The 26,268-nt window shown below is 44.0% G+C and overlaps 1 protein-coding gene across 1 annotated transcript in view; it reads left to right on the top strand.

Moving 5' to 3' along the window:
• Positions 1-26,268, top strand: part of ITGA4 (integrin subunit alpha 4) — a 171,181-nt gene that overhangs the window by 27,528 nt on the left and 117,385 nt on the right. Inside the window, exons 3-5 of the mRNA XM_044302593.1 lie at positions 21,397-21,503; positions 22,319-22,445; positions 24,381-24,448. Of these exons, the coding sequence (XP_044158528.1) occupies positions 21,397-21,503; positions 22,319-22,445; positions 24,381-24,448 (302 nt within the window). The remainder of the gene's footprint in view (positions 1-21,396; positions 21,504-22,318; positions 22,446-24,380; positions 24,449-26,268) is intronic.

The raw sequence follows: 26,268 nt of genomic DNA on the forward strand, positions 1-26,268 counted from the left end.
AAAAATCCAAATTGTGGAGAGCAAACAATGTAGTGAAAACCCCAACATATAGATGCAATATATAAGCACTAATCAACTTGCTCTATTGCTGATCAGATTATCTACCCAAGCAAATGAGCCCCTAGTAAACTCTCTTAGGCCTCATGCACACGGCTGTTGGGCAGCCGTGGCCGTATTGCGGCCCGCAAACGGCGGGTTGGCAATCCACGGCCACCGGCCGTGTGCACCACGCATCACGGATGCGGATCCATTCACTTGAAAGGGTCCGCAATTCCGGAGATGAGGAACGGAACGACACCGGAAGCACTGCGGAGTGCTTCCGTGGTGTTTCTTTCCGTTGTTCTGCACAGCAAATAAATATGACATGTCGTATTTTTTTGCGGTGCAGACAGACCACGGACCCATTCAGGTTGAATGGGTCCGGTCCGCTGCACGGACATTGCCCGTGCATTGGGAACCGCAATTGCGGTCCCCAATGCACGGAACGCCCGCCCAATGGCCGTGTGCATGAGGCCTTAGGGTTAGTAAATTCTTACTCATACAGCTCTCTAATACAGGGCTAGACCAATCCCAGGTTGCCAGTAGACCCCAAAATTGTTGTTGGCACCTACATTTTGGATTGTTTTTTACTTGTTTCTCTGAGAGTTTTGCTTATAAAAGGGATCTCACTGGGCGCAAAAATGGTCCAAATGTCTTCTAAATTCTCTAGTCATATCTGCACCCACGCCCTAATATAACCGAGTTGTGTAAAAGGCACAGAAATAATCTTTAAAGAATAACTAAACTAAACATTGTACTGAGAGCTGAGAGGAGCATGGGGCACAGGCAGGAGCCCGCTCCGATCGGCTAAAACCTGGCAGAGCACATCGGTACAGGGCACAAGGTACGGATGTGCTGTGCCAGAATCAGTTTGGGGGGAGTGTAGGCAGGACAGGGATCTGTGCTCCCCCCTGTACAGCTTTCTCCACAGCAAATCTGTACAAGCCGGCGCTTGAATGATGATTTTAGGAAGCAGTATTATCATGAACTTTGGGTATCTTTTTAAGTTGCAAAACAACATAATTCATTAATAAAGTATATTACAAAAATTATTTGGGGGCTATTTAGAAGAGTTTAAAAGCAACTTGTATAAAAGTTAAGTCATTCTTTAAGTTACTGAATTCTCTTTCGGGGAAAAAAAATCTTTTACGTATATCTGGGAAATGGAAAACGTTGAGAAGTACAGCAGAAGAAACTGCACCATGATGTTTTCAGTTTCTTAGTAGACTTTTTATCTTACATACTGGGAATTTTCCTCAGTTGGGCGTGTAATGAATAAGTACAAACTAAGGCCACTAATCACACCGCAAGCCACTAATTCACCGCTCTTACAGTTGCCATGGTTACAAGACGTTATGTTTTGTCATTTGCTTCTGAAAACATCTAAAAATGAATCTTTGCATTGAATGTGCAAGATGTCAATCTGTGATAGGAACCAGGACCATGTCATGATCAATAATGTAGCATGGAAGGATTTTCTGATCCAGCCTTAACGGAAAAATTCTCTTCTTGATATTTGTGTCACATCCTAACAGGGTCCTGGTCCTGACATTCACAATAAACATTTTATATGCAATGAATGCCACCATTTTGAATACCTTAAAGCAGGGATGCCCAACCGGTGGCCCTCCAGCTGTGGCAAAACTACAACTCCCAGTATAACTGGACAGCCTACAAATATCAGCCTACAGCAGGGCTTGGTGGGGGTTGTAGTTTTACAACAGCTGGAGGACTGCAGGTTGAGCGTCCCTGCCTTAAAGGGTTTTTTCATCTTCGGGGGCTCTCGGGCACACCCCCTCACTTACCGGCACCCCGCTGCTGGGTTCCGACCTCTTTGCTCCCCCTCCGCTGCTATGCTAGTTTTGAGAAGGACAGCACAGATATTTTATCACTGGTTACTAACCCCTCCCAACCTTTAAAGGGGTATTCCAGGATTTTGCTATGATAGGTCATTAATATCTGATCAGCAGGGGTCTGACACCCTGCACTCCATTGATCAGCTGTTTCAGTGTAGTCAGAGCTGGAAATGCACTGCTCGGAACCTTCTGTAGGGGACAGAACTGGTCTCTGCAGTACTGCCTCCATTGAAGTTAATGGGAGCTAAAGTGACCAGCTCTGTCCACTATACAATAGATGGCACTGATTTCCAGTGCTGGAGCTACACTGCAGATCCACAGGGGGGATGAGGGGCTGTGTGTCAGTACCACCCCAATAAGATATTGATAGCCAGTCCTGAGGGTAAGCCATTAATAGCAAAATCCTATAATTACCCTTTATAAGAGTAGGTTCACATCACGTTTTTCCAATCTGTTTAATGTATTGCAAAAATGTGTACGTTAAAACTGATGCCATACAGTGGCATCCATTCACCATAGAGTTCCATTGTAAAAAAAAAAAAAAAAGAACGCATACATTTTTTTACCATTGTAAACAAAAAAGTATACTTTTTTATTACCGAACTGTGCAGGATACAAGAACGTGGTGTGCTGCGTTTTTGTGTCCTTTTCTTTCTAACGTATACGTCAAACGAAGGCATAAAACGTGATGTGAACCCACCCTAATATGGTGTTCTCAGGTATTATGCCAATCTGTTTGAGCAGCAAAAATAAAATAAAATAAATGTAGGCATAAACCACATTTAATGGTCCGCAGAAATCCACAGTTTTGCAAGTATAAAAAAAAGTAGGCAAAACCCCAACAAAATGGCACAACAAAACTGTTTTATGCAGCTTCACCTTCAATGTGTATTTGCACATGCCAATATGTCCTGTGTTGTACCCTGAATTGTTGTGGTTTCACAGTCATTTTTGCCCACACAGTTTCTACATGATAAAAAAGTAAGTTTTTTACACCGAGGGCTATGTATGAATACTGAGGGCCGAGGGCTGCCTGTTGAGTGATATAAGGGGTTTTACTCCATAGGATATGATTTTTCCTCTTCTCTGCAACACATTTCCTCTTCATCTGAACACATTTAGGCCTCCTTCACATGACCGTATGTCTTTTTCCGTATTTTGCGGTCCGCAAAAAACATATCCGCAAAAAATACGGATGACATCCGTGTGCATTTCATTTTTTGCAGAACAGAACATCTGGCCCCTAATAGAACAGCACTATCCTTGTTCGTTATGCAGACAATAATAGGACATGTTCTATCTTTGGACGGAACGGAAATACGGAAACGGAAGGCATACCGAATACCTTCCAGTTTTTTTGCGGATCCATTGAAATAAATGGTTCCGTATACGGAACGCGAAAAACGGAACTTAGGGCTCATGCACACAAATGTATTTTCTTTCCGTGTCCGTTCCTTTTTTTTTTTTGCGGACCGTATACGGAACCATTCATTTTAATGGATCCACAAAAAAATGGAAGGTACTCAGTGTGCATTCCATTTCCGTATATCCGTATGTCCTATTATTGTCTGCACTACGGACAAGGATAGGACTGTTCTAATTGGGGCCGCTGTTCCGTTCCGGACGTCATCCGTATTTTTTGCGGATCCGTTTTTTGCGGATCTCAAAATACATACAGTCGTGTGCATGAGGCCTTAAATGGAAAAAAAATATAACACGTTCGTGTGCAGGAGGCCTTATAGAGTGAGTTAAACTTTGTGGGAGCCTATAAATGAGGGTTCTTCTTAACTGGAGCCAAATACGATTGTGGTTGCTTTAATGTTGGCTAGTTTAGAATTGCAATGAAGCATGTGGCTTACATTACATTTCCAATAAATATAACTGCATGAGGTTGCAGCATTAAAATCTGCTGGGGTTGATATTTTTCGCCTGTGTTGGATGTTTGTGGTTTATACTATAAAAGCAGAAACCAACCATGTGGGAGAATAGTATCCTAACACATACTGAGATTTTCATATATGACCATAGCTAGAGTTGAGCGAACACCTGGATGTTCGGGTTCGAGAAGTTCGGCCGAACATCCCGGAAATGTTCGGGTTCGGGATCCGAACCCGATCCGAACTTCGTCCCGAACCCGAACCCCATTGAAGTCAATGGGGACCCGAACTTTTCGGCACTAAAAAGGCTGTAAAACAGCCCAGGAAAGAGCTAGAGGGCTGCAAAAGGCAGCAACATGTAGGTAAATCCCCTGCAAACAAATGTGGATAGGGAAATGAATTAAAATAAAAATTAAATAAATAAAAATTAACCAAAATCAATTGGAGAGAGGTTCCATAGCAGAGAATCTGGCTTCCCGTCACCCACCACTGGAACAGTCCATTCTCAGATATTTAGGCCCCGGCACCCAGGCAGAGGAGAGAGGTCCCGTAACAGAGAATCTGTCTTCATGTCAGCAGAGAATCAGTCTGCATGTCATAGCAGAGAATGAGGCTTCACGTCAGCCACCACTGCAACAGTCCATTGGCATATATTTAGGCCCAGCACCCAGGCAGAGGAGGGAGGTCCCGTAACAGAGAATCTGTCTTCATGTCAGCAGAGAATTAGTCTGCATGTCATAGCAGAGAATGAGGCTTCACGTCAGCCACCACTGCAACAGTCCATTGGCATATATTTAGGCCCAGCACCCAGGCAGAGGAGGGAGGTCCCGTAACAGAGAATCTGTCTTCATGTCAGCAGAGAATTAGTCTGCATGTCATAGCAGAGAATGAGGCTTCACGTCAGCCACCACTGCAACAGTCCATTGGCATATATTTAGGCCCAGCACCCAGGCAGAGGAGGGAGGTCCCGTAACAGAGAATCTGTCTTCATGTCAGCAGAGAATTAGTCTGCATGTCATAGCAGAGAATGAGGCTTCACGTCAGCCACCACTGCAACAGTCCATTGGCATATATTTAGGCCCAGCACCCAGGCAGAGGAGGGAGGTCCCGTAACAGAGAATCTGGCTTCATGTCAGCAGAGAATCAGTCTTCATATCATAGCAGAGAATCAGGCTTCACGTCACCCACCACTGTAAGAGTCAATTTTCATAAATTTAGGCCCAGAACCCAGGCAGAGGAGAAAGGTCCCGTAACAGACAATCTGGCTTCATGTCAGCAGAGAATCAGTCTTCATATCATAGCAGAGAATCAGGCTTCACGTCACCCACCACTGTAAGAGTCAATTTTCATAAATTTAGGCCCAGAACCCAGGCAGAGGAGAAAGGTCCCGTAACAGACAATCTGGCTTCATGTCAGCAGAGAATCAGTCTTCATATCATAGCAGAGAATCAGGCTTCACGTCACCCACCACTGTAAGAGTAAATTTTCATAAATTTAGGCCCAGAACCCAGGCAGAGGAGAAAGGTCCCGTAACAGACAATCTGGCTTCATGTCAGCAGAGAATCAGTCTTCATATCATAGCAGAGAATCAGGCTTCACGTCACCCACCACTGTAAGAGTCAATTTTCATAAATTTAGGCCCAGAACCCAGGCAGAGGAGAAAGGTCCCGTAACAGACAATCTGGCTTCATGTCAGCAGAGAATCAGTCTTCATATCATAGCAGAGAATCAGGCTTCACGTCACCCACCACTGCAACAGTCCATTGGCATATATTTAGGCCCAGCACACACACAGGCAGAGGAGAGAGGTCCCGTAACAGAGAATCTGGCTTCATGTCAGCAGAGAATCAGTCTGCATGTCATAGCAGAGAATCAGGCTTCACGTCAGCCACCACTGCAACAGTCCATTGGCATATATTTAGGCCTAGCACACAGGCAGAGGAGAGAGGTCCCGTAACAGACAATCTGGCTTCATGTCAGCAGAGAATCAGTCTTCATATCATAGCAGAGAATCAGGCTTCACGTCACCCACCACTGTAAGAGTCAATTTTCATAAATTTAGGCCCAGAACCCAGGCAGAGGAGAAAGGTCCCGTAACAGACAATCTGGCTTCATGTCAGCAGAGAATCAGTCTTCATATCATAGCAGAGAATCAGGCTTCACGTCACCCACCACTGTAAGAGTCAATTTTCATAAATTTAGGCCCAGAACCCAGGCAGAGGAGAAAGGTCCCGTAACAGACAATCTGGCTTCATGTCAGCAGAGAATCAGTCTTCATATCATAGCAGAGAATCAGGCTTCACGTCACCCACCACTGTAAGAGTCAATTTTCATAAATTTAGGCCCAGAACCCAGGCAGAGGAGAAAGGTCCCGTAACAGACAATCTGGCTTCATGTCAGCAGAGAATCAGTCTTCATATCATAGCAGAGAATCAGGCTTCACGTCACCCACCACTGTAAGAGTCAATTTTCATAAATTTAGGCCCAGAACCCAGGCAGAGGAGAAAGGTCCCGTAACAGACAATCTGGCTTCATGTCAGCAGAGAATCAGTCTTCATATCATAGCAGAGAATCAGGCTTCACGTCACCCACCACTGTAAGAGTCAATTTTCATAAATTTAGGCCCAGAACCCAGGCAGAGGAGAAAGGTCCCGTAACAGACAATCTGGCTTCATGTCAGCAGAGAATCAGTCTTCATATCATAGCAGAGAATCAGGCTTCACGTCACCCACCACTGTAAGAGTCAATTTTCATAAATTTAGGCCCAGAACCCAGGCAGAGGAGAAAGGTCCCGTAACAGACAATCTGGCTTCATGTCAGCAGAGAATCAGTCTTCATATCATAGCAGAGAATCAGGCTTCACGTCACCCACCACTGTAAGAGTCAATTTTCATAAATTTAGGCCCAGAACCCAGGCAGAGGAGAAAGGTCCCGTAACAGACAATCTGGCTTCACGTCAGCAGAGAATCAGTCTTCATATCATAGCAGAGAATCAGGCTTCACGTCACCCACCACTGTAAGAGTCAATTTTCATAAATTTAGGCCCAGAACCCAGGCAGAGGAGAAAGGTCCCGTAACAGACAATCTGGCTTCATGTCAGCAGAGAATCAGTCTTCATATCATAGCAGAGAATCAGGCTTCACGTCACCCACCACTGCAACAGTCCATTGGCATATATTTAGGCCTAGCACACAGGCAGAGCAGAGAGGTCCCGTAACAGACAATCTGGCTTCATGACAGCAGAGAATCAGTCTGCATGTCATAGCAGAGAATCAGGCTTCACGTCAGCCACCACTGCAACAGTCCATTGTCATAAATTTAGGCCCAGCACCCAGGCAGAGGAGAGAGGTCCCGTAACAGAGGATCTGGCTTCATGTCAGCAGAGAATCAGTCTGCATGTCATAGCAGAGAATCAGGCTTCACGTCAGCCACCACTGCAACAGTCCATTGTCATAAATTTAGGCCCAGCACCCAGGCAGAGGAGAGAGGTCCCGTAACAGACAATCTGGCTTCATGTCAGCAGAGAATTAGTCTGCATGTCATAGCAGAGAATCAGGCTTCATGTCAGCCACCACTGCAACAGTCCATTGGCATATATTTAGGCCTAGCACACAGGCAGAGGAGAGGTTCATTCAACTTTGGGTAGCATCGCAATATAATGGTAAAATGAAAATAAAAATAGGATTGAATGAGGAAGTGCCCTGGAGTCCAATAATATATGGTTATGGGGAGGTAGTTAATGTCTAATCTGGACAAGGGACGGACAGGTCCTGTGGGATCCATGCCTGGTTCATTTTTATGAACGTCAGCTTGTCCACATTGGCTGTAGACAGGCGGCTGCGTTTGTCTGTAATGACGCCCCCTGCCGTGCTGAATACACGTTCAGACAAAACGCTGGCTGCCGGGCAGGCCAGCACCTCCAAGGCATAAAAGGCTAGCTCTGGCCACGTGGACAATTTAGAGACCCAGAAGTTGAATGGGGCCGAACCATCAGTCAGTACGTGGAGGGGTGTGCACACGTACTGTTCCACCATGTTAGTGAAATGTTGCCTCCTGCTAACACGTTGCGTATCAGGTGGTGGTGCAGTTAGCTGTGGCGTGTTGACAAAAGTTTTCCACATCTCTGCCATGCTAACCCTGCCCTCAGAGGAGCTGGCCGTGACACAGCTGCCTTGGCGACCTCTTGCTCCTCCTCTGCCTTGGCCTTGGGCTTCCACTTGTTCCCCTGTGACATTTGGGAATGCTCTCAGTAGCGCGTCTACCAACGTGCGCTTGTACTCGCGCATCTTCCTATCACGCTCCAGTGCAGGAAGTAAGGTGGGCACATTGTCTTTGTAGCGTGGATCCAGCAGGGTGGCAACCCAGTAGTCCGCACAGGTTAAAATGTGGGCAACTCTGCTGTCGTTGCGCAGGCACTGCAGCATGTAGTCGCTCATGTGTGCCAGGCTGCCCAGGGATAAGGACAAGCTGTCCTCTGTGGGAGGCGTATCGTCATCGTCCTGCCTTTCCCCCCAGCCACGCACCAGTGATGGACCCGAGCTGCGTTGGGTGCCACCCCGCTGTGACCATGCTTCATCCTCATCCTCCTCCACCTCCTCCTCATCCTCGTCCTCCTCGTCCTCCAGTAGTGGGCCCTGGCTGGCCACATTTGTACCTGGCCTCTGCTGTTGCCAAAAACCTCCCTCTGAGTCACTTCGAAGAGACTGGCCTGAAAGTGCTAAAAATGACCCCTCTTCCTCCTCCTCCTCCTCCTCCTCCTGGGCCACCTCCTCTTCCATCATCGCCCTAAGTGTTTTCTCAAGGAGACATAGAAGTGGTATTGTAACGCTGATAACGGTGTCATCGCCACTGGCCATGTTGGTGGAGTACTCGAAACAGCGCAACAGGGCACACAGGTCTCGCATGGAGGCCCAGTCATTGGTGGTGAAGTGGTGCTGTTCTGTAGTGCGACTGACCCGTGCGTGCTGCAGCTGAAACTCCACTATGGCCTGCTGCTGCTCGCACAGTCTGTCCAGCATGTGCAAGGTGGAGTTCCACCTGGTGGGCACGTCGCATATGAGGCGGTGAGCGGGAAGGCCGAAGTTACGCTGTAGCGCAGACAGGCGAGCAGCAGCAGGATGTGAACGCCGGAAGCGCGAACAGACGGCCCGCACTTTATGCAGCAGCTCTGACATGTCGGGGTAGTTGTGAATGAACTTCTGCACCACCAAATTCAGCACATGCGCCAAGCAAGGGATGTGCGTCAAATTGGCTAGTCCCAGAGCTGCAACGAGATTTCGCCCATTATCACACACCACCAGGCCGGGCTTGAGGCTCACCGGCAGCAACCACTCGTCGGTCTGTTGTTCTATACCCCGCCACAACTCCTGTGCGGTGTGGGGCCTGTCCCCCAAACATATGAGTTTCAGAATGGCCTGCTGACGTTTACCCCGGGCTGTGCTGAAGTTGGTGGTGAAGGTGTGTGGCTGACTGGATGAGCAGGTGGAAGAAGAGGAGGAGGAAGCCGAGAAGGAGGAGGTGGCAACAGGAGGCAAAGAATGTTGCCCTGCGATCCTTGGCGGCGGAAGGACGTGCGCCAAACAGCTCTCCGCCTGGGGCCCAGCTGCCACTACATTTACCCAGTGTGCAGTTAGGGAGATATAGCGTCCCTGGCCGTGCTTACTGGTCCACGTATCTGTGGTTAGGTGGACCTTGCCACAGATGGCGTTGCGCAGTGCACACTTGATTTTATCGGATACTTGGTTGTGCAGGGAAGGCACGGCTCTCTTGGAGAAGTAGTGCCGGCTGGGAACAACATACTGTGGGACAGCAAGCGACATGAGCTGTTTGAAGCTGTCTGTGTCCACCAGCCTGAATGACAGCATTTCATAGGCCAGTAGTTTAGAAATGCTGGCATTCAGGGCCAGGGATCGAGGGTGGCTAGGTGGGAATTTACGCTTTCTCTCAAATGTTTGTGAGATGGAGAGCTGAACGCTGGCGTGTGACATGGTTGAGACGCTTGGTGACGGAGGTGGTGGTGGTGGTGTTGGTGGTACATCCCCTGTTTGCTGGGCGGCAGGTGCCAACGTTCCTCCAGAGGCGGAGGAAGAGGCCGAGGCGGCAGCAGCAGAATAGGCCGAGGCGGCAGCAGCAGAAGAGGTAGCAGGGGGAGCCTGAGTGACTTCCTTGGTTTTAAGGTGTTTACTCCACTGCAGTTCATGCTTTGCATGCAGGTGCCTGGTCATGCAGGTTGTGCTCAGGTTCAGAACGTTAATGCCTCGCTTCAGGCTCTGATGGCACAGCGTGCAAACCACTCGGGTCTTGTCGTCAGCACATTGTTTGAAGAAGTGCCATGCCAGGGAACTCCTTGAAGCTGCCTTTGGGGTGCTCGGTCCCAGATGGCGGCGGTCAGTAGCAGGCGGAGTCTCTTGGCGGCGGGTGTTCTGCTTTTGCCCACTGCTCCCTCTTTTGCTACGCTGTTGGCTCGGTCTCACCACTGCCTCTTCCTCCGAACTGTGAAAGTCAGTGGCACGACCTTCATTCCATGTGGGGTCTAGGACCTCATCGTCCCCTGCATCGTCTTCCACCCAGTCTTGATCCCTGACCTCCTGTTCAGTCTGCACACTGCAGAAAGACGCAGCAGTTGGCACCTGTGTTTTGTCATCATCAGAGACATGCTGAGGTGGTATTCCCATGTCCTCATCATCAGGAAACATAAGTGGTTGTGCGTCAGTGCATTCTATGTCTTTCACCGCTGGGGAAGGGCTAGGTGGATGCCCTTGGGAAACCCTGCCAGCGGAGTCTTCAAACAGCATAAGAGACTGCTGCATAACTTGAGGCTGAGACAGTTTCCCTGGTATGCATGGGGGTGATGTGACAGACTGATGGGGTTGGTTTTCAGGCGCCATCTGTGCGCTTTCTGCAGAAGACTGGGTGGGAGATAATGTGAACGTGCTGGATCCACTGTCGGCCACCCAATTGACTAATGCCTGTACCTGCTCAGGCCTTACCATCCTTAGAACGGCATTGGGCCCCACCATATATCGCTGTAAATTCTGGCGGCTACTGGGACCTGAGGTAGTTGGTACACTAGGACGTGTGGATGTGGCAGAACGGCCACGTCCTCTCCCAGCACCAGAGGGTCCACTAACACCACCACGACCATGTCCACGTCCGCGTCCCTTACTAGATGTTTTTCTCATTGTTATGGTTCACCACAACAACAAATATATTATTTGGCCCAATGTATTGTATTCAAATTCAGCGGGATATAAATTTGAGGCCTAGTATTTAGGCGCTGGGTGACCGGTATGGATTTAGTGACAGAATTAGACTTGGAAATGCACAGAAGCGTGTGTGTGAAGTTATTCTGAATGACCCAATGTGCACCTTGAATATTATATACCCTTTTTGGGATAGATTTCAAATAGCTCTGATATAGCAGGAACCACTAAATTATGAAATTGCTAAATTGGGAATTGTACTTCAACCCAGAACAAAAAATGTGCTTTGACGGGCACTAAATAACTTTCCCAGCTACAACAGGACAACGGTAACGAGAGATTTAGAGGGATTTAAATTTGAGGCCTAGTATTTAGGCGCTGGGTGACAGGTATGGGTTTAGTGACAGAATTAGACTTGGAAATACACAGTAGCGGGTGTGTGTGAAGTTATTCTGAATGACCCTATGTGCACCTTCAATATTATATACCCTTTTATGGATAGATTTCAAATAGCTCTGATATAGCAGAAACCACTAAATTATGAAATTGCTAAATTGGGAATTGTACTTCAACCCAGAACAAAAAATGTGCTTTGACGGACACTAAATATCTTGCCCAGCAACAACAGTACAGCGGTGGGTAACGAGAGATTTAGAGGGAATTAAATTTGAGGCCTAGTATTTAGGCGCTGGGTCACCGGTATGGATTTAGTGACAGAATTAGACTTGGAAATGCACAGAAGCGTGTGTGTGAAGTTATTCTGAATGACCCTATGTGCACCTTCAATATTATATACCCTTTTAGGGATAGATTTCAAATAGCTCTGATATAGCAGAAACCACTAAATTATGAAATTGCTAAATTGGGAATTGTACTTCAACCCAGAACAAAAAATGTGCTTTGACGGACACTAAATATCTTGCCCAGCAACAACAGTACAGCGGTGGGTAACGAGAGATTTAGAGGGATTTAAATTTGAGGCCTAGTATTTAGGCGCTGGGTCACCGGTATGGATTTAGTGACAGAATTAGACTTGGAAATGCACAGAAGCGTGTGTGTGAAGTTATTCTGAATGACCCTATGTGCACCTTCAATATTATATACCCTTTTAGGGATAGATTTCAAATAGCTCTGATATAGCAGAAACCACTAAATTATGAAATTGCTAAATTGGGAATTGTACTTCAACCCAGAACAAAAAATGTGCTTTGACGGACACTAAATATCTTGCCCAGCAACAACAGTACAGCGGTGGGTAACGAGAGATTTAGAGGGAATTAAATTTGAGGCCTAGTATTTAGGCGCTGGGTCACCGGTATGGATTTAGTGACAGAATTAGACTTGGAAATACACAGTAGCGGGTGTGTGTGAAGTTATTCTGAATGACCCTATGTGCACCTTCAATATTATATACCCTTTTAGGGATAGATTTCAAATAGCTCTGATATAGCAGAAACCACTAAATTATGAAATTGCTAAATTGGGAATTGTACTTCAACCCAGAACAAAAAATGTGCTTTGACGGACACTAAATATCTTGCCCAGCAACAACAGTACAGCGGTGGGTAACGAGAGATTTAGAGGGATTTAAATTTGAGGCCTAGTATTTAGGCGCTGGGTCACCGGTATGGATTTAGTGACAGAATTAGACTTGGAAATGCACAGAAGCGTGTGTGTGAAGTTATTCTGAATGACCCTATGTGCACCTTCAATATTATATACCCTTTTAGGGATAGATTTCAAATAGCTCTGATATAGCAGAAACCACTAAATTATGAAATTGCTAAATTGGGAATTGTACTTCAACCCAGAACAAAAAATGTGCTTTGACGGACACTAAATATCTTGCCCAGCAACAACAGTACAGCGGTGGGTAACGAGAGATTTAGAGGGAATTAAATTTGAGGCCTAGTATTTAGGCGCTGGGTCACCGGTATGGATTTAGTGACAGAATTAGACTTGGAAATGCACAGAAGCGTGTGTGTGAAGTTATTCTGAATGACCCTATGTGCACCTTCAATATTATATACCCTTTTAGGGATAGATTTCAAATAGCTCTGATATAGCAGAAACCACTAAATTATGAAATTGCTAAATTGGGAATTGTACTTCAACCCAGAACAAAAAATGTGCTTTGACGGACACTAAATATCTTGCCCAGCAACAACAGTACAGCGGTGGGTAACGAGAGATTTAGAGGGAATTAAATTTGAGGCCTAGTATTTAGGCGCTGGGTCACCGGTATGGATTTAGTGACAGAATTAGACTTGGAAATACACAGTAGCGGGTGTGTGTGAAGTTATTCTGAATGACCCTATGTGCACCTTCAATATTATATACCCTTTTAGGGATAGATTTCAAATAGCTCTGATATAGCAGAAACCACTAAATTATGAAATTGCTAAATTGGGAATTGTACTTCAACCCAGAACAAAAAATGTGCTTTGACGGACACTAAATATCTTGCCCAGCAACAACAGTACAGCGGTGGGTAACGAGAGATTTAGAGGGATTTAAATTTGAGGCCTAGTATTTAGGCGCTGGGTCACCGGTATGGATTTAGTGACAGAATTAGACTTGGAAATGCACAGAAGCGTGTGTGTGAAGTTATTCTGAATGACCCTATGTGCACCTTCAATATTATATACCCTTTTATGGATAGATTTCAAATAGCTCTGATATAGCAGAAACCACTAAATTATGAAATTGCTAAATTGGGAATTGTACTTCAACCCAGAACAAAAAATGTGCTTTGACGGACACTAAATATCTTGCCCAGCAACAACAGTACAGCGGTGGGTAACGAGAGATTTAGAGGGAATTAAATTTGAGGCCTAGTATTTAGGCGCTGGGTCACCGGTATGGATTTAGTGACAGAATTAGACTTGGAAATGCACAGAAGCGTGTGTGTGAAGTTATTCTGAATGACCCTATGTGCACCTTCAATATTATATACCCTTTTAGGGATAGATTTCAAATAGCTCTGATATAGCAGAAACCACTAAATTATGAAATTGCTAAATTGAGAATTGTACTTCAACCCAGAACAAAAAATGTGCTTTGACGGACACTAAATATCTTGCCCAGCAACAACAGTACAGCGGTGGGTAACGAGAGATTTAGAGGGATTTAAATTTGAGGCCTAGTATTTAGGCGCTGGGTCACCGGTATGGATTTAGTGACAGAATTAGACTTGGAAATGCACAGAAGCGTGTGTGTGAAGTTATTCTGAATGACCCTATGTGCACCTTCAATATTATATACCCTTTTAGGGATAGATTTCAAATAGCTCTGATATAGCAGAAACCACTAAATTATGAAATTGCTAAATTGAGAATTGTACTTCAACCCAGAACAAAAAATGTGCTTTGACGGACACTAAATATCTTGCCCAGCAACAACAGTACAGCGGTGGGTAACGAGAGATTTAGAGGGAATTAAATTTGAGGCCTAGTATTTAGGCGCTGGGTCACCGGTATGGATTTAGTGACAGAATTAGACTTGGAAATACACAGTAGCGGGTGTGTGTGAAGTTATTCTGAATGACCCTATGTGCACCTTCAATATTATATACCCTTTTAGGGATAGATTTCAAATAGCTCTGATATAGCAGAAACCACTAAATTATGAAATTGCTAAATTGGGAATTGTACTTCAACCCAGAACAAAAAATGTGCTTTGACGGACACTAAATATCTTGCCCAGCAACAACAGTACAGCGGTGGGTAACGAGAGATTTAGAGGGATTTAAATTTGAGGCCTAGTATTTAGGCGCTGGGTCACCGGTATGGATTTAGTGACAGAATTAGACTTGGAAATGCACAGAAGCGTGTGTGTGAAGTTATTCTGAATGACCCTATGTGCACCTTCAATATTATATACCCTTTTATGGATAGATTTCAAATAGCTCTGATATAGCAGAAACCACTAAATTATGAAATTGCTAAATTGGGAATTGTACTTCAACCCAGAACAAAAAATGTGCTTTGACGGACACTAAATATCTTGCCCAGCAACAACAGTACAGCGGTGGGTAACGAGAGATTTAGAGGGAATTAAATTTGAGGCCTAGTATTTAGGCGCTGGGTCACCGGTATGGATTTAGTGACAGAATTAGACTTGGAAATGCACAGAAGCGTGTGTGTGAAGTTATTCTGAATGACCCTATGTGCACCTTCAATATTATATACCCTTTTAGGGATAGATTTCAAATAGCTCTGATATAGCAGAAACCACTAAATTATGAAATTGCTAAATTGAGAATTGTACTTCAACCCAGAACAAAAAATGTGCTTTGACGGACACTAAATATCTTGCCCAGCAACAACAGTACAGCGGTGGGTAACGAGAGATTTAGAGGGAATTAAATTTGAGGCCTAGTATTTAGGCGCTGGGTCACCGGTATGGATTTAGTGACAGAATTAGACTTGGAAATACACAGTAGCGGTGTGTGTGAAGTTATTCTGAATGACCCTATGTGCACCTTCAATATTATATACCCTTTTAGGGATAGATTTCAAATAGCTCTGATATAGCAGAAACCACTAAATTATGAAATTGCTAAATTGGGAATTGTACTTCAACCCAGAACAAAAAATGTGCTTTGACGGACACTAAATATCTTGCCCAGCAACAACAGTACAGCGGTGGGTAACGAGAGATTTAGAGGGATTTAAATTTGAGGCCTAGTATTTAGGCGCTGGGTCACCGGTATGGATTTAGTGACAGAATTAGACTTGGAAATGCACAGAAGCGTGTGTGTGAAGTTATTCTGAATGACCCTATGTGCACCTTCAATATTATATACCCTTTTATGGATAGATTTCAAATAGCTCTGATATAGCAGAAACCACTAAATTATGAAATTGCTAAATTGGGAATTGTACTTCAACCCAGAACAAAAAATGTGCTTTGACGGACACTAAATATCTTGCCCAGCAACAACAGTACAGCGGTGGGTAACGAGAGATTTAGAGGGAATTAAATTTGAGGCCTAGTATTTAGGCGCTGGGTCACCGGTATGGATTTAGTGACAGAATTAGACTTGGAAATGCACAGAAGCGTGTGTGTGAAGTTATTCTGAATGACCCTATGTGCACCTTCAATATTATATACCCTTTTATGGATAGATTTCAAATAGCTCTGATATAGCAGAAACCACTAAATTATGAAATTGCTAAATTGAGAATTGTACTTCAACCCAGAACAAAAAATGTGCTTTGACGGACACTAAATATCTTGCCCAGCAACAACAGTACAGCGGTGGGTAACGAGAGATTTAGAGGGAATTAAATTTGAGGCCTAGTATTTAGGCGCTGGGTCACCGGTATGGATTTAGTGACAGAATTAGACTTGGAAATGCACAGAAGCGTGTGTGTGAAGTTATTCTGAATGACCCTATGTGCACCTTCAATATTATATACCCTTTTAGGGATAGATTTCAAATAGCTCTGATATAGCAGAAACCACTAAATTATGAAATTGCTAAATTGAGAATTGTACTTCAACCCAGAACAAAAAATGTGCTTTGACGGACACTAAATATCTTGCCCAGCAACAACAGTACAGCGGTGGGTAACGAGAGATTTAGAGGGATTTAAATTTGAGGCCTAGTATTTAGGCGCTGGGTCACCGGTATGGATTTAGTGACAGAATTAGACTTGGAAATGCACAGAAGCGTGTGTGTGAAGTTATTCTGAATGACCCTATGTGCACCTTCAATATTATATACCCTTTTAGGGATAGATTTCAAATAGCTCTGATATAGCAGAAACCACTAAATTATGAAATTGCTAAATTGAGAATTGTACTTCAACCCAGAACAAAAAATGTGCTTTGACGGACACTAAATATCTTGCCCAGCAACAACAGTACAGCGGTGGGTAACGAGAGATTTAGAGGGAATTAAATTTGAGGCCTAGTATTTAGGCGCTGGGTCACCGGTATGGATTTAGTGACAGAATTAGACTTGGAAATACACAGTAGCGGGTGTGTGTGAAGTTATTCTGAATGACCCTATGTGCACCTTCAATATTATATACCCTTTTAGGGATAGATTTCAAATAGCTCTGATATAGCAGAAACCACTAAATTATGAAATTGCTAAATTGGGAATTGTACTTCAACCCAGAACAAAAAATGTGCTTTGACGGACACTAAATATCTTGCCCAGCAACAACAGTACAGCGGTGGGTAACGAGAGATTTAGAGGGAATTAAATTTGAGGCCTAGTATTTAGGCGCTGGGTCACCGGTATGGATTTAGTGACAGAATTAGACTTGGAAATACACAGTAGCGGGTGTGTGTGAAGTTATTCTGAATGACCCTATGTGCACCTTCAATATTATATACCCTTTTAGGGATAGATTTCAAATAGCTCTGATATAGCAGAAACCACTAAATTATGAAATTGCTAAATTGGGAATTGTACTTCAACCCAGAACAAAAAATGTGCTTTGACGGACACTAAATATCTTGCCCAGCAACAACAGTACAGCGGTGGGTAACGAGAGATTTAGAGGGATTTAAATTTGAGGCCTAGTATTTAGGCGCTGGGTCACCGGTATGGATTTAGTGACAGAATTAGACTTGGAAATGCACAGAAGCGTGTGTGTGAAGTTATTCTGAATGACCCTATGTGCACCTTCAATATTATATACCCTTTTATGGATAGATTTCAAATAGCTCTGATATAGCAGAAACCACTAAATTATGAAATTGCTAAATTGGGAATTGTACTTCAACCCAGAACAAAAAATGTGCTTTGACGGACACTAAATATCTTGCCCAGCAACAACAGTACAGCGGTGGGTAACGAGAGATTTAGAGGGAATTAAATTTGAGGCCTAGTATTTAGGCGCTGGGTCACCGGTATGGATTTAGTGACAGAATTAGACTTGGAAATGCACAGAAGCGTGTGTGTGAAGTTATTCTGAATGACCCTATGTGCACCTTCAATATTATATACCCTTTTAGGGATAGATTTCAAATAGCTCTGATATAGCAGAAACCACTAAATTATGAAATTGCTAAATTGAGAATTGTACTTCAACCCAGAACAAAAAATGTGCTTTGACGGACACTAAATATCTTGCCCAGCAACAACAGTACAGCGGTGGGTAACGAGAGATTTAGAGGGAATTAAATTTGAGGCCTAGTATTTAGGCGCTGGGTCACCGGTATGGATTTAGTGACAGAATTAGACTTGGAAATGCACAGAAGCGTGTGTGTGAAGTTATTCTGAATGACCCTATGTGCACCTTCAATATTATATACCCTTTTAGGGATAGATTTCAAATAGCTCTGATATAGCAGAAACCACTAAATTATGAAATTGCTAAATTGAGAATTGTACTTCAACCCAGAACAAAAAATGTGCTTTGACGGACACTAAATATCTTGCCCAGCAACAACAGTACAGCGGTGGGTAACGAGAGATTTAGAGGGAATTAAATTTGAGGCCTAGTATTTAGGCGCTGGGTCACCGGTATGGATTTAGTGACAGAATTAGACTTGGAAATACACAGTAGCGGGTGTGTGTGAAGTTATTCTGAATGACCCTATGTGCACCTTCAATATTATATACCCTTTTAGGGATAGATTTCAAATAGCTCTGATATAGCAGAAACCACTAAATTATGAAATTGCTAAATTGGGAATTGTACTTCAACCCAGAACAAAAAATGTGCTTTGACGGACACTAAATATCTTGCCCAGCAACAACAGTACAGCGGTGGGTAACGAGAGATTTAGAGGGATTTAAATTTGAGGCCTAGTATTTAGGCGCTGGGTGACAGGTATGGGTTTAGTGACAGAATTAGACTTGGAAATACACAGTAGCGGGTGTGTGTGAAGTTATTCTGAATGACCCAATGTGCACCTTCAATATTATATACCCTTTTTGGGATAGATTTCAAATAGCTCTGATATAGCAGGAACCACTAAATTATGAAATTGCTAAATTGGGAATTGTATTTCAACCCAGAACAAGAAATGTGCTTGAACGGACACTAAATAACTCGCCCAGCTACAGCACTAGGGACAGATTTAGCTGGATATAAATTTGAGGCCTAGTATTTAGGCGCTGGGTGACCGGTATGGATTTAGTGACAGAATTAGACTGGGATATGGCCAAAAAATAAACAGACTATTGCTGGTTAAATGCACTTGGTGTGACAGCTTCACCCTGATGTAGGCTTTAGCCAAAAAACAACCACACCATTGAGGGTTAAATGCACTTGGTGACAGGCGCAGCTTGCCCCTGATTTTGTATATGGCCAAAAAATGAACAGACTATTGCTGGTTAAATGCACTTGGTGTGACAGCTTCACCCTGATGTAGGCTTTAGCCAAAAAACAACCACACCATTGAGGGTTAAATGCACTTGGTGACAGGCGCAGCTTGCCCCTGATGTAGTATATGGCCAAAAAATAAACAGACTATTGCTGGTTAAATGCACTTGGTGTGACAGCTTCACCCTGATGTAGGCTTTAGCCAAAAAACAACCACACCATTGAGGGTTAAATGCACTTGGTGACAGGCGCAGCTTGCCCCTGATTTTGTATATGGCCAAAAAATGAACAGACTATTGCTGGTTAAATGCACTTGGTGTGACAGCTTCACCCTGATGTAGGCTTTAGCCAAAAAACAACCACACCATTGAGGGTTAAATGCACTTGGTCGCAGCTTGTGCTGGCGCACCACAAGACACAAAATGGCCGCCGATCACCCCAGAAAAATGAGACTGACAAACGGTCTGTGCAGCCTAAAAACAGTGAGCAATTGAGGATCAGCAGCTCAATGATCCACAGCTGCAGATCGATCAGTTAATCAAGTCCTTTGGAGGAGTTAATCTGCCTAATCTCGCCCTACTGTCGCAGCCGCAACCTCTCCCTACGCTAATCAGAGCAGAGTGACGGGCGGCGCTATGTGACTCCAGCTTAAATAGAGGCTGGGTCACATGGTGCTCTGGCCAATCACAGCCATGCCAATAGTAGGCATGGCTGTGATGGCCTCTTGGGGCAAGTAGTATGACGCTTGTTGATTGGCTGCTTTGCAGCCTTTCAAAAAGCGCCAAGAAAGCGTCACAAAAGCGCGAAGAAAGCGACGAACACCGAACCCGAACCCGGACTTTTACGAAAATGTCCGGGTTCGGGTCCGTGTCACGGACACCCCAAAATTCGGTACGAACCCGAACTATACAGTTCGAGTTCGCTCATCCCTAACCATAGCTCACATAGGCATTTACCTGCTTCCCAAACCCTCCATACAACTACTGCCCAGCTAGAAAAACCTTATTGTCAGAAGTGATCCACAAAAGTCTGTGAAGTCCCCTACAAAGCTGTAGATGTATTCCTACTCTTCAGAAAAGACTACATTCCTACTCTTGCCGGACATAATAGATATAGGTGCATATAACGCCCATGGTACAGTGGGGACATATGTATGGCTCGCGATACCACACCCATTACTTTCTAAGAATTTCCAAAATGTCAATATGATTCAGAGTAGAAACTGAAGTAGTTCCAGATATATCATAGGTCAGGGAGTTGCAAGAACTGCCGAGTAAGTGTGCATGCTGGGAGTTGTAGTTTCACAGCAGCTGGAGTGCCGCAGGTTGCTGATCCCTGTCATAGGTTGTACACAAATGTATTTTCTTTCAGAGTCTGTTTAGGTTTTTTTGCGAACCGTATCCGGAACCATTCATTTCAATGGGTCCGCAAAAAAAAACAAAAAACTGAGATTCCATCTTTCATTTTTGACAGCTCATTTGGAAAATGAAAGGTGCAATCTGATTGGTTGCTAGGGGCAAATTAACCAGTTTTACTTTACACCAGTTTGATAAATGACCCCAACCGTTTCTAACCATGTATAATTGGTTTAGAACTCACAACTTAAAGGGGTTTTCTGAGTGTTGTATACTGATGGCCTATACTCAAAATTGGCCTATGCTCAGGATCGGTGGGGTCCACAGCTGTTTTGAGGAGGAGCCGTGCACTGGATAGCAGCTTTGCTTGGAACCGCATCTCAGCCCCATTCACTTGCATGGGACTGCATTGCTCCTAGGCCACGTGACCAATGTCACTAGCCTAGCGTAGCTGCAAGGAGGCCACAGCATTCCAGTCTCTTCACACAGCTGATTGGCAGAGGAGTAGGACCCTCCACTGATCTGATACTGATGACCTATCCTGGGGATAGTTTAATCAGTATAAAACACTTGGAAAACTCCTTTAATACCGCCAAACATAAGAACACGTTGTGCTCTAAGTTGGTTAAAATAATATACTTTATGATCTACAAATTCTCAATGTCCGTTAATATCTGATCGGTGGGGGTCTGACATTCGGCAACCCCTTCATCAGCTGAAGTAATGCACATGTTAGTCTAAGCCTTACGTTTTTTTCTCCTTTCTTTTGCTTTCAGGTGAACCAAATGGTCGAAAATGTGGACGGACATGTATAGCAGAACAAGATAACCAGTGGATGGGGGTCAGCCTCTCAAGACAGCCAACAAAAGATGGAAATCTATTGGTTGGTACAAATATTGCTTTTCATGATATCTATGCCATTTTTTTTTTATTTGTATGTAATTCTGAATTGGTCGGTGATTACATGCTTGATGGGTGAACAGAGTACAAAGTACAGCGATCCCTCAAGATACAATGGCCTCGGGATACACTATTTTCAACATACAATGGTCTTTTCTGACCCATCGTAAGTTGAAACCAGATCCAACATACAATGTCTCAGATTCATATCCAACCAATCAGGGTCACTTCTGTGGTAAAATAGATGTATTAGTTGTTAGTTAGCAGCTATCCCTGACTGTTATATGTAAGGATTTGTTTTATCTGTCTTAGTTATCTGCTTATTTTACTTAAATCTTAATTTTCTCTTATCTTGAATGACATTTTGGGGCTTTGGAACTAATTACGCAACTTACAATGGTTTCTACATACAATGGTCGCCCTGGAACCAATTAATACTGTATCTTGAGGGACCACTGTATATGTACATACTGGTACATACCATGTAAGTAACTGCATTTGTTTGAGGGGTCCTATGAGTATATTTGTCAATGCAGTTTCCTAAAATGAGCCCCCTATGTGTTAATACTTTGGAATTTACCTCTGGCATTAACTTGAACTGAGACTGTGCATTTTTAGACAATAGGGAAGTTCTCAAGAACTTCTCCTGGAGATCTGCTCGCAGGAAGATTACTAGTACAAGAGCAGGGTTACAATATATGGACATGATATATTTTGCTGCTGAAAGAAAGAAACAGGAAGCTTTACTTCCTGACTTGAAAATCCCTTTTCAGTACCTTAAATGTATTTTTCTTACAGGTTTGTGGCCATAGATGGAAGAATGTTCATTTTTTGAATGAACACAAGCTGCCCCTTGGACTATGCTACTCAATACCTGCAAATTTACGCACTGACCTAAGCAGAAAAATATGTCCATGCTATAGAGGTAAATGCTATGGATGCCTTTAATTATGCCGATGAGGTGACACATTTGTAGGGTAAAAAAGTGGCCCAAGTTGAAGACCACTTTACATCTCCAGGGCCACACAGACAGTTCTACAGTATGTGCATAGTATTGGTTCCTACATATAGTATAACCAACCAATGTACATATTTTATTTATATCACTCATTGCAATTTATCCTGTTAATCAACACATTGTACTTAAGAGGGTATGAGAAGATCAACATTACTGCTTGGTACATAAGAATGCTAAAGTATAATACGATGCAAAACTTACAATATAGTCCCAACCTGCTATGACCACCATTAGTGCTGAACTTGGATTTCTTTGGACCATTTTCCATTTATACTGGACTGGTCAACTTTTAATTGTATTATAGACTATGCACTTTGTAAATGGAGGACATATTATCAGTAAGGGCAAAGTAAGGGCGAGAAAATGGATCCGGCATTATTGACTTACATTGTCTTGATCCATCTTGCTCCACATCTCCAGTAATCCAAATCAACAGCTCACGTTCCTGTTTCGGCTGCATGGGAAAAGGGGAGGGATCCGCATGCAAATTCCAATTCAAAGAATTCCCAGCTGCCTTGCTTGCTTAAATCTTGTATCTTTATTTATCAAACAATAGTCCTCTAACGGGACGCGTTTCGGCATATATTGCCTTCCTCAGCCATATCACATATGACAATACATTTAATTTTATCACGTGATGCATGTGATATGATTGGATACCTTTAAAATGAAATGTATTGTCATTTGTGATATGGCTGAGGAAGACAATATGTGCCGAAACGAGTCCCGTTAGAGGACTATTGCTCCACATCCCATGACACACAAAAAACACTGCTTGCAGTGGTTTTCTGTCCATCTTGGGAACGCTACCAAATGGAACGGAATGCATTCTGGTGTACCCCATTCCGTTCAGTTTTGTCCCCATTGACAATGAATGGGGACAAAACGGAACCGTTTTCCTCCGGTATTGAGATCCTATGTCAGATCTCAATACCGGAAAGGAAAAACACAGATGTGAAAGTAGCCTTATTGATATGTCATAGCTCTCTCTTTTTCAAATGTACTACATACAGGCATATATGGCAGAAAAAATTATGGTGATTTTATGAAAATCCAAGTCGAACAAATCAAACATCTTTTTATTAAAACTTGATAAAAAAAAAAATATATAATAATAAAATCTGGATTTCTGGTGGACAACCACCAACGTTGTATTTGTAAGGCCTCTTTCACATGTGTGTGTGTCCGTGATCCGTCACATCCGTGACAAGATGGTTCATTTGTGACAACGTCGGTGGAGAATCCGTGTTTAGTCCAAGTGTCCGTTTTTTGCTCTCCATGTGTCATTCATATTCCATGTACTCTGCTCAAATGAAAATTAATTTCCAGACCATCTCCTAACAATGATCTGTGGAAATCACTGACAGAACACGGACGCCAATGCATGTGTTTGGTCCACATCATGGAACAAAGCAGTGAATTTCTCCCTTGTTTTTCCACTGAGTCAATGGAGAACCACTGATATGTGTACAAACACATTAAAATCAATGGGTACGTGTACCTTCCGTAGAGAACTTGGACAGCACATGTCCATGATTCATTGATGTGGGAAAGGCTGATTGTGAGCCAAAACTAGGAGTGGTGACTGACTACACAGAGATGAGGTATAATGGCAAGATTTGCACCTTTTCCGTGTTTTGCCTCACAATCACTGACGGAAATCACTGACCAAGCACTGACGGCGTGAAAGCGGCCTTACATGTGTTTTCACCTTTCTCTAAATTATGTTCTCCATGCCACTCTCCCTCAGGGTGGGCTTGATGTATATATTCCTTTACATATCTATGTAACTGATGCAGAAACACATACAGTACGTCAGAAATATTTTTCCTTGTTTTGTAGATCATGTTAAGAAGTTTGGTGAACAACATGGCTCATGTCAAGCTGGGATCTCTACCTTTTACTTGGATGTAAGCCGGATCGACATAGGTTTTTAAATGATCTTCTTTTGTTTCATTCTTTCTGGCTTTTTACATTTATGCCAGACAGTGGCCGGATCCCAATGTAGTCAATGGATATACCACTAATGTCAGATATGTGCAGGTCCCACTTCTGGGACCCGCTCCTATCTCCAGAACGTGCCCCCAAAGCGAAGGAGAGCACATTGTGCATGCGCATCATGCTGTCCATTCACTTCTATCGGAGCTCTGAAAACAGCCAAAAAGCACACTGAAAGTCCCATTGCAGTGAATGGAGACTACTCCGTGCATGCCTAGCCACCTCTCCATCTAAAGCTATAAGACTGGCAGAAATATTTGAGCGAGCACTCTGGTAACTTCAGAACTTCCATAGCAGTAAAGAAAGGTGGAACCCACACCTATCTGACACTGGTGGCATATCCTATCTCATCCACATCATAATCTCATCCACTTTGCTGGTACTGTAAACACTGTGGACTTTCTGCACTCAGTTCTGCTGTGGAAAGTCCACAGCATTTAAGTTACGTGTGGTGTACCCTTATTGGTTTCATAGATTTCTCAAAGCTGGACAACCCCTTATTCCTTATTCACACAGTAACGCTGGGTTCAGACCTGAGCGTTCTGAAAGGAGCGCTCTGTATGTGCGATTGTGCCGGCGTTTGCAATCGTGCATACAGAGACAAGCGAACGCCCATTGTCGCGCGCTCCCGAAAGTCTATGTACGGGAACGCGCGACGAGACGCCCCATAGAAGCTGATGTACTTCTTGGGGCGTCGGGCGTTTAACAGCGCGATCGTACGCGCTGTAAAACGCCCAGGTGAGAACCATGCCGATAGGGAAGCATTGGTTTCTCCTTGTTGAGCGTTTTACAGCGCGTAGGAACGCGCTGTAAAACGCTCAGGTGTGAACCCAGCCTTAACCCAGCCTTAGTGTTCGGTCAGTGACTCCCATCAGTAATTGTGAGCCCAAACCAGGTGCAGATCTTTACCTCATACCTTGTCTCTGTGAAGCCTCCAATCCTGGTTTTGGCTCACAATCACAGATGAAAATCACAGACCAAAACACTGACGTGTGAATAAGGCGTTATACAGATATTTTGTAAATGTATGCATATCTCTACAGCTACTGACAGAAAATGCAGATAGCAGCACCATACATCTCACAAGGTAAAAATGGGGTGCACAGCCAAGAGAACCTGACTCAGGAACCCATGTGAATAATTCCAAGAAGAAGGCAGCACTCCCACAATCAGTGAAAAGGCAAAAGTCCAAGTCTTTGTTAATAAAGAGACTTTTGCCTTTTTCGCTAACCATTGCAAGAGTACTGCCTTCTTCTTGGAATTAAAGGGGTACTGCATCTTTCGCTGGGGGAGGGGATAGCAACCCACTCTTTTTGGCAGACCAGCAAAGGGAAGCATGCTTCCCTGCCTGGCTCCCCGCTCCTTTTCTTCCTGGCCTGGGCTTTTCCACTCCGTTCCCAGGATGTAAATTTCAGTTTTGATGCCACTACAGCCAATCACTGGCTGCAGTAGTGACTTACCCCAATTGTGTCACGTGACCATTTGACATAACACAAGGGGAGGAACTGGCTGCAGCGGAATCAAAACGGAAGTTTACATCCTGGGAGATGAGCAGAGAAGCCAAGAAGGGGAAGAGAAGGAGCCGGTGCTGGAAAGCGGGTAAATATGGTTCTCTTCACAGGTCTACCAAAGAGAGAGGGGAAGGGTAGTCAAAAAACCGCAAAGGTGCACAACCCCTATAATTCTACAGTTACTGAAATTTGTCATAATAAATCATGTTTCTATTGCTTCT

This window comes from Bufo gargarizans, chromosome 8 (genome assembly GCF_014858855.1).
Source record: "Bufo gargarizans isolate SCDJY-AF-19 chromosome 8, ASM1485885v1, whole genome shotgun sequence".
Classification (NCBI taxonomy): domain Eukaryota; kingdom Metazoa; phylum Chordata; class Amphibia; order Anura; family Bufonidae; genus Bufo; species Bufo gargarizans.